Consider the following 9,753-nt stretch of genomic DNA (forward strand, 5'->3'; position numbering starts at 1 on the left):
GTCCATGCCAAGCTTTCATAACACCAATCGTGCATCATCACGAGATTCGCGTATCGTGTTTCCAAGTAGCAGTATGTGATATTTTAGCAATCTTTTAAAAAAATCCATACAACTTTGAAGAGCATAAAAACCATTTTTATAATAGAGTCAAAGACAAAGGAGTGTAGTATATACTTGAATAACTCAATCACACTCGCATCGCTCCATCCGTACTTTGTATGTACACTTAAGAGTGCAAGTAGCATCTTTAAACGAGATATCTGAGATCCATCATATAATAGAGTCAAAGACAAAGGAGTGTAGTATCTACCTAAACAACTTTCACACTCGCATCACTGCATCCGTACTTTGTCTATACAGTTAGGAGCACAAGTAGTGTCTTTAAGCGAGATACCCAACACCCGTCGTATAACGGAGTCAAAGACAAAGGAGCATAGTATATACTTGAACAACCTGATCACGCTCACATTGCTCCATCCGTACTTTGTCTGTACACTTAAGAGCACAAGTAGCATCTTTAAGTGAGATACCCGGCACCCATCATATAATGGTATGGGTGCCTCCTCTCGCAATGAATCAGATGGCCCAACATCCTTGGGCAGTGATGCATTCATCATTGCCTCCATTTCAGGCTTAGACACTCCATCCATTGTATGCCCACGAACTCTTCTTATGAGCTACAGTAGGTGCATTCCTTGGGATGGAACAACACCTCTCTATAAACATTTCTAGGACACATATAAAATTATTGTATATGATATTCAATTACAGTTTGAATGTAAAGCATGATTGATATACACTTTTTGTATCATTAGCTTAAAGTCTGAGATTACTTAGTCAATGGTTTTCGATTGAAACTCATCGAATTGTCACACATGGTCTATAGATAAGCAACATTTTCCTCAAATTGCCAACTTGCACTAAGTGCAAGGGCATGCGATATGATGATTGAGATACGCCTCACAATCTTGAATGTTGTGGTCATTATCATTGTCCATTTTGTCTATGTTACAGCAAACAATATGCTTTTGTTTCCGTCATTGTTTCTCTTTTCCTCTCTCTCTCTCTCTACTTTTATCTATCTCCCCTCTCTCTCATTCTCCTTTTGTTTCTCTATTTCTCTCTCCCTCCCTCTTGCTCTCTGTTTTTGTCTTTCCCTACATCTCTCAATTCGTGTTCCCCTCCCTCTCTATTTTTTTTCTCATTCCTCTCTCCCTCTCTCTCAATGCATCTCTCTACAAACAAAGTAAAGATAGAAAACAAGAAACTTGAAAAACAAAGAAATGGGAAGCAATGTCTCGCTCCTTCTCTTTATCTCTCTCTTTTCCCTACTCTCTCTCCCTCTCTCTTATTCTCTTTTTTTTCCCTATTTCTCTCTCCCTCTCTCTCTCTCTCTCTATTTTTATATTTCCCTCTATCTCTCTAGTTGTATCTCTCTTTTTCTTTCTCATCCCTCTCTCATTTCCCCTTCCTCCCTCTCTCTTTCTCTCTCTATTTTTCTTTTTCCCTGCATCTCTCTTTTTCTATCTCCTTTCATCTCTCTATAGCTCTCTCCCCCCTCTCTCTATTTTTATCTTTTCCTCCATCTCTCTGTTTGCTCTATATCTCTCTTCCTCCCTCTCTCTCTAGTTTTTTCTTTTTCTCTCCTTGTCTATATTTGTCTCTCCCTCCTTCTCTCTTCTTTTCACTCTCCTCCCTCTCTTTCTCTCGCTCTTCTTTTCTCTCTTCTCCCCATCTCTCCCTTCCTTCTCTCTCCCCCTCTCTATTTTTATTCTCCTCCCTTTCTATTTCTCTCCCTACCTCTCTTTCTCTCTCTCTCTCTTATCCTTTTTTTGTTTCCTTCTCTTCCTCTCTCTTTGTTTCTCCCTCCCCCTCTCTCTCTTCCTCTCTCTTTGTTTCTCCCTCCACCCTCTCTCTCCCTCATTGTTTCTCTCCCTCACCCTCCTTCCCTCACCCTCCCTCTATCTCTCTATTTCTTTGTTCCCCTCCCTCTCTTTGCCCCTTTGTTTCCCTTCTCCTCTTTCTCTCTTCTTCCCCCTCCCTTCTTCTCTCTATTTCTCTCTCCCTCTCTCTCAATGCATCTTTCCACAAACAAAAATAAGGAAAGAAAAGAAAAAAATACAAACACAAAGCAAGAAGAGGCAATGGCAATGTACCTACCTCAAAGACTCAAAGGTGGAACCCTTTGTGCCTTCCTTTTATGACTTCCCTCCCTTCTCCTTTGCACCTCTCTCCTTCGCGTATGGTGGCGGTGGCAATGGTGTTGATGAGCTCTCCCTCTTTCTCTCTCTCTTTTCCTCTCCTTCTCCCTATCAAAGCCTTGAGCTGTCTCACCCTCTTTCGTTTGCTTTTACAAATGGTTTCGAAAAATGCCACTCGAGTTTCTGATGCTTTTTTTCTAAGAGTGGCATCATTATCGGCGTTGCAAATAGTATCGCTATTTGCATCACAAACTCTCTATTAGCAATGCAAAGAACAACGTTATTTGTGACACCAATATTTTTCGTCAGAACCGGCAATCACTAATTGCCCATTCCCTTGTAGCGGAGGAGGAGGAAACACAATGAGAAGGGGGGATGTGCAACGATTATGGGGTATCATGTGGTTGGGTAATACTACATGACGCAAAGGGCAAGTAGCTAACAAGAGAGGCATATGTAGGGGAGGCACATGGCAAGGCCTTTGGCCATGGACGGGTTGAGGTGTCCCTTCATAGTATTGTTGTTGCTAATCAACAAGAGGAGGATGTACTGGAAGTGTCGATGATGATCATGTCATGGGTAGTGCATAGGCAAGATGGGAGGAGGTAGGCTCTAGACCTCAAAACCTCAACCATCTCTATCATTTCTATTTCATATTCAATACAATCATCACATTATTATTATTCTTAAAAGAAGATCTTGAAGGAGGTAGCATAGGCATGAGGTCTTGCAAAGGTAGACATCAAAGCAAGCATCTGAGAGAGATAGTAAAAAATGCCCTTTCATTTGAACTCACATGGTACATTACATGCTCTATAAGGTGCACCCCTTGGGTGCGCTTTATACTCCTCTTTCTTTGAACATGTAGTTCAACAATCACTTGGGTAGCTTGTGACCTTCACTCGCTGACATGACAATGCAACCTTCAAAATTTTCATCCTTGAAATCTTTATTTGTTTAACTTGGCATCTGAACACATTAATGCCACAATACAATGAGAAACTAATAAAGCCAGATTATACATGGATTTGTGAGAGCTTAACCTTATAAATTTGTAGGGTGAGGAGCATGATGACCCTTATAAATTTATAGGTTTGTTTTTTTCTCACACATTGCATACTCGTGCTTTTGTAGTCACCTTGCATTGGTCCGTTTTGCCTTTTCTTTTGCAGTGCTCATCTTTGCATTCAGTATTATTATATTATTTTTTAAACAATCGAGCATATCATAAAAGACGCCCTTTAACTGGACGTGTAAAAAAGGGAAAGATAGGGAAAAGCTGCAGTCCTTTGGGTACGGGAAAATAGAATCAAGAAGAAGAGAGGCTTTTTGTTCATTGAGCTTTACGGCGCGCCAACCTGGTCAGTGGTTACCTGTGTGCTCGCGCACTTCCCTGCTTTTTCGAACCGTGACGTCCAAGGTATATACGAATAAAGCCGCGGCCCGTCACCAACGCCAACGATATAAGCCGATACAGGATCGAATATCGTCAGGACTCAGAAGGCGGTCGACGCGGACATAATGGCACGGCCTGTCAGCTGGACGTTGATGCTCCTGCTAGCGCTAGGTGCTACAGTGCTGCTGGTGGCGCTACCAAAGGCCGCTGGAGCGCGGTATCTCTTTCCCACTGGCCGAAACTCCAGCACGCCGCCGAGGAGGCCGTGTTTCGTCGACTCGATTCTGGCGTTCGGCGACTCCACCTCGGACACCGGCAACGCCATCCGGACAGGCAACCCCAGCGCTCAGCTGGCCGCCAACCCGCCTTACGGCATGGACTTCGACGTCGACGTCCATGGGCGGGGCCGACCCTCGGGACGCTTCTGCGACGGCCGCCTCATGCTCGACTTCCTAAGCGAGGCCCTGGACCTGCCCCTCGTTCCCCCGCACCTCGCCAGAACACAGCCCAAGCATCAGTCCGCGCACTCCCCGTCCCCGTCCCAGCGTCACACCATGTCTTCTGGTAGCAGCGACAACTTTGCCGTCGCCGGGGCCACTGCCCTAGAACCTTCCCTGCTTAAGAAGCTCGCTAACGCCACCTCCCTCACTCCTTACTCCCTCACGGACGAGCTCGGCTGGCTACATGAAGCCGTCCGCCACCATCGGGTCTCTAATAAGACCTTAGTCTACTTCGGGGAGATCGGCGGGAACGACTACAACTATGCCTTCACCGCCCAATATGCAGGCCAGCAGCAGCAGCCACATGCCGACGTCTTTCGGAAGCTGATACCCAAGGTCGTCCACGAGATTCACACAGCACTCAAGCAAATCCTAAAGGCCGGGGTGACGCACGTGATAGTGCAGGGGGATTTTCCCATGGGCTGCATGCCAGTCTACCTCAGGCAGGCCAAAGCAGCATCACACCGGGCGCCCGCAGCAGCTCCCATCAAGGGCCTCTTCGATGCGCACGGCTGCGTGGCCACCGTGAGCGCTGTGAGCGACGAGCACAACCTCAGGCTCCGTCAGGTCGTCCACGAGTTGCAGGCCGCGCATCCCCACGCGCGCCTCGTCTTCTTCGACACGGCTGCTGCCTACCTCCACATCCTCCACCACGCGTCTGCCTACGGCTTCACCAACACCACGGAGCCCTGCGTCGACCTCGGTAACCTCCTCACCTCGTCGCCACATCCAGCTAATCCTGCAGCACCACGAGGTCTTCCCAGGCTCTCGGCCTGCCCCAAACCCCGCAAGTACATGAGCTGGGACGGCATCCACTTGACCGACGCCATGTACAAGGCCATGATGCGCCTCTTCCTCGGCCTCGATCGTCGAGCCGGCTCTCCCTTCTCTTCCCCTCCCCTCAACTTCCTCACCTCGCCGGCGGCCGCCTGCCGAGTAACCAAGCCCTTGTAATACTTCCTGTTCCTCTCATGGGTACCAGCAACTAGGCTACAAGTATTCATCCTTAGAATCCATGAACAATACATCCAACAATGTATCTACAATAAAGCTAGGACACGTTACCATGATCAACCTCAAAGGTTCTAAAACCCTTCCAATATTATGTAGCTTTCAAGTGTGTAAACAATCGTGTTCCTTATGTAATAGTATTCATGATTTCCCCTTGTAGATTTATGCACTCTATTTAAATCAATCAAGTTCCTTTGTCCTAATATGCAGCATTATACACGTGCATGCACACACACACACAAACTTACATATGTGAGACTATCAATAGTCTCTTGGTATTGGGACCTTGAAGGGGTGCACAACCCGGCTTAAGGTGGAACTTTGCACATCCTTCTTCTCTTGGAGCCCATGCAATTCTCAAATTTAGGTGTAGGTACATTCTCCATTACTAAAGTTTAGCAATAGTACATCAGTGACCAGCCCTATTCAAGGGAGGAGCTGTTCTTATGCAAAGAAGGCAAAAAGAGAGGGGAAGGGAGGGGCAAGATGCACTCCCTTTTGCCTATATAAAGACATACCCTCTACTCAGTTGAGGAGGTGTAAGGGAGACCCCAAGAGTGTAACGTCCTTGCTCGCCACAGCCATTAGACCCCCCCTAATTTAAAAACAAAGTAATCAAAAAAAATTTATTACTACTACCACCCCCTGTCATTGTGCCGACAGGAAGAGGGGGTGGAGTCGGCAAACGGGAGATGACGTCGGCAGGGAGATGGAATACCATATTCCATGAATCCAAAGCACGCCCATGTTGTCAAGGAAGAAATCGACAAGCTAATGAGAGTAGGATTCATCTATGAAATTGAGCGCACATACTGGGTTTCCCTCGTAGTCATCGTATTAAAGAAGAATGGAAAGATTAGAGTGTGTGTCAATTACAAGAAGGTAAACACAGCTACAAAGAGAGATAATTACCCACTAACATACACAGAGCACATGCTTGAGAGAGTAGCTGGCAAGGAGGCCTATATTTTTCTAGACGAGTTCTCTGGGTACAATCAAGTGCAAGTGTATCCTAATGATAGGCATAAGATAGCATTCGCCAATGAATGGAAAGTCTTTGCCTACATCGTTATGCCTTTTGGATTGACTAACGCACCAACCACTTTCCAATAACTGATGTGTACAATATTCAAAGACATGCTAAGGAAGGAGTTAGAAGTCTTCATGGATGACTTGTGCGTTCACTCTACTTGGCCAGAACACTTAAATAGGCTCCAAGCGATCTTTGAACGATGTCGACTACACCGCCTCTCATTGAACCCCTTAAAATATCAGTTCTAGATGAAACATGGATGTATCCTAGGACATGTACTGGTGTCAAAGAATGGCATTGCCACAGATTTCTCGAAGATCAAGGTCATTGTCGACCTTCCACCCCTGCTAATTACAAGGGTGTTCAGTGCTTCTTAGGACATATATCAACGGTTTGTGTTAAACTACACATTGATTGCTAGGTCTCTATATAAGCTATTGATCGTATTCGAATGGACTGTGGAATGCCAACGCGTGTATGAGGAACTAAAAAAGGCTCTAACCACCGCTCCGATACTACGAGCCCCAGATTGGACACTCACGTTCCACGTACACATTGATGCTTCGAAATTCACTATAGGAGCTATATTGTGCCAACCTAATGAGCACAACCTCAATTATCCAATGAGATTTATTAGCACACAACTCACTGAGACTGAAACAAATTACTTGACAATGGAGAGAGAGGGCTTTGGCCATGGTGTATACTGTAAAGAAATTCTAACACTATCTTTTAGCTATGCTTTTTACTTTCTTTGTTGACCATCAAGCCTTGTTGTATCTGGTCAATAAACCATGCGCTACAGAATGCATTGCCAAATGGCTTCTTTTGCTCTTGGAGTTTGATTTCTATGTGATAGTGTGTAAGGGGAAACAACATTACATGGCTGACCATCTATCTTGCATCCCCACGGGAGAACCGGCTGGACAAGGCATTGTGGACGAACTGCCACACGCGCATCTATTCCTCTTGTCCAACGAAAAAGATTTTTTTAGAGCTGACATGACACCTTATTGGAAAAATGACATAGTTCAAGTGCTTGAACATGGACTACCAGAACGACCGATAGAAAATGCCCAACTTAGACAACTTATCCTAAAAATCCAACCCTATCAGTTGATAGCTGGCCAAATTTATAGGCTAGGACAAGATGGGTTACTACGCAGATGCATGTGTAAGCAAGAGATGCATGACGTACTGATAGAAGTACACGACAGAGTCGCTGGAGGACATTTCAATGGAGACATGACAGCTCACAAAGTATTGTAGTCCCAGTTGTGGTGGCCTACCCTCTTCCGAGATGCAACGCGATTCGTGAAGCATTGTGATGAGTGCCAACGAACTAAAGTACCTATCCGTAAGGATTGCATGGAGCTACTAACCGCAATTATTGCATGAAAATATTTCGAGAAATGGGAGATTAACTTCATCAGTCCCATTAGTCCCACGGCACAATATTCACATGCTAAATACATCATTGTGGCCACTGACTATCTAACCAAATGGGCAGAAGCACGAGCTACAAGAAAGAATGATGCTCGGACCACCGTTAAGTTCCTATGGGAGTAGGTGATCTCACAATTTGGCTGCCCCATCGAACTATTTAGCGACCAAGGCACCCACTTCATCAACGAAGTGATAGCTTATCTCATGTTCTCCTTCCTAAGCATCCATCGAAAATCTTCACCATATTACCCACAAGCAAACAATCAAGTTGAATCAACAAATAAAATCCTAGTGAACATCGTAACCAAGGTCATCTCCACATCATGCAATGATTGGGATAACAAATTGATGGTGGCCTTATGGGCCTACCGCACGGCTTACGAGACGGTAGTAGACAAACCCCCTTTAGATTGAGATATGGTACATAGGCAATCCTTCCCTTGGAATTCTTTGTACCAAGCCTCGGAATCGCCCTTCAAGAAAGATGGGATGGGAAGGGGGCATGGACAGAATGCTTGATTGAACTCGAATTGCTTAATAGAAACCCGGCTTCTAGCTACCCATGCGCTCATATGCGAGAAGGCAAGACACAAAAGTTGGTTCGACAAGCATGTCAAGTAGTGCAACTTCAAACAGGGTGACTTAGTACTGTTTTACTCAGTCAAAGGACATAAGAAAAAATTGAAATTCTGGGGGCTAGGACCTTTCAAGGTTCGAACCATTAGCTGAGCTGGCAACGTAGAACTTGAAACCCTAGATAGCAAGGGCATAGGCTTCTTCAATGGCAGCCTCATAAAGAATTACTTTCCCCCCACGCACCCATTGCATTAGCCCCTAATGCCAACGCTACCAATCAACGTACGAGTAGCCACTATCACTGAGATGGACAGTGAGAATGAAAAAGCAGTACCACTAGCTTACCTACGCATGACGGACACCGCCAAACACACATGCACTATCAGTGCATTGATCGATGAGGGAGTTGATTTTAATACCTTGACTCATGACCATTGGACCCAAATTGGCAAACCGCAATTGCAGCCCACTAATGCTAGTCTCACCCCTTATGGAGGCCAACCCTACAAACTTCTGGGAAAGTGCAGGGTTGCAATTTCTATCGAGTCTGAAAGCATGCTGATAATTTTCTATGTGTTGCCCAACACTAAGAATGCAGGCACAGAATCACTATTGGGATGAACTTTCAAGAAGAAAGCTCATTGCAATGTTGACTACAAGTCTCAACGCATCCACCCCGCCATGGATAATGTCCACATAGTTACAGCTTTCAGCAAGGGTGATGTGGCCCTTTCCAAGTCCACAAAGCCATCGGTAGAGAAACCCACCGCCAAGGCTAAGGAGAAGGGTCATGCCTCATCACAACCCACCCCGCCTCGAGGCCAGCAAACTGAGATATCCCAAGACCAAGCTATCAAGAATTTGTGTTCATCAATGGCTTTTGAAGTAGCTCAGGAATTAATTGCAACTGAGATATCCCAGGTCCAAGCTATCAAGCAGCATCTCATTACGTTGTATAACAAGACTACAACCCCAGCCAAGAAAATGAGGAGTTGAAACAGCTTACCAACCACGACTCCTCCTTCTTGCAAAAATGGTACGCTCTACAATTGCAATGGAAGCAAGCAGGATACCAAATAATGACCAATGCTAAATAGCAGTACACAATCAAGCCATCTAAATATAACCCAACCTATGTCACTCCAACTTCCTATAGGGTGTTGACTTCTATTCATAACTGACCCCTAGAAGAACACATTGAGGGACACCCGTATTTGGATCGCATCATCACTGAGAAGGAGTTGCATGTCGCTAGTTGAATGGACTTTGGTGACTTCTTGCTTGATGTTCTAACTTATATTACGCACATAGGCATCCGCCCTTTCGACATGGACAGCTATGCTAACCTCAAGTATAATCTAAATTTCTATGTGTGGCTCATGCAAACTAAAGCCCTCACATTGTGTGTTGAATGGCCCTCATCCTCTACCTTTTAATCCTAGGAAGGATTCTTCTCAATTCAAAGAGGGGGAGGCATGGTAAAACAAACCAAAACACATAACAAACTAAAACACATAACAAGAACTATATAAGAAAATAACACATGTGGGACATGAGAGACCTCAATGGTAGGATGAAATAACTTGTGAC

At 45.2% G+C, this 9,753-nt stretch overlaps 1 protein-coding gene across 1 annotated transcript; it reads left to right on the plus strand.

Annotated features, from left to right (window-relative positions):
- Positions 1-3,539: 3,539 nt before the first annotated feature.
- On the plus strand, positions 3,540-5,214 carry LOC148027202 (GDSL esterase/lipase At3g48460-like). Its single transcript, XM_087690594.1, has one exon. The coding sequence runs from the start codon at positions 3,723-3,725 to the stop codon at positions 5,049-5,051; it is 1,329 nt and encodes a 442-aa protein (XP_087546720.1). The 5' UTR covers positions 3,540-3,722; the 3' UTR covers positions 5,052-5,214.
- Positions 5,215-9,753: the final 4,539 nt, after the last annotated feature.

This window comes from Lygodium microphyllum, chromosome 13 (assembly GCF_053477565.2).
Source record: "Lygodium microphyllum isolate KBCC chromosome 13, Lygodium_microphyllum_v1.1.10, whole genome shotgun sequence".
Taxonomy (NCBI): domain Eukaryota; kingdom Viridiplantae; phylum Streptophyta; class Polypodiopsida; order Schizaeales; family Lygodiaceae; genus Lygodium; species Lygodium microphyllum.

Bases quoted from the DNA above. Each gene is read 5' to 3' on its own strand.
- LOC148027202 (XM_087690594.1), top strand. From the start codon at position 3,723: ATGGCACGGCCTGTCAGCTGGACGTTGATGCTCCTGCTAGCGCTAGGT.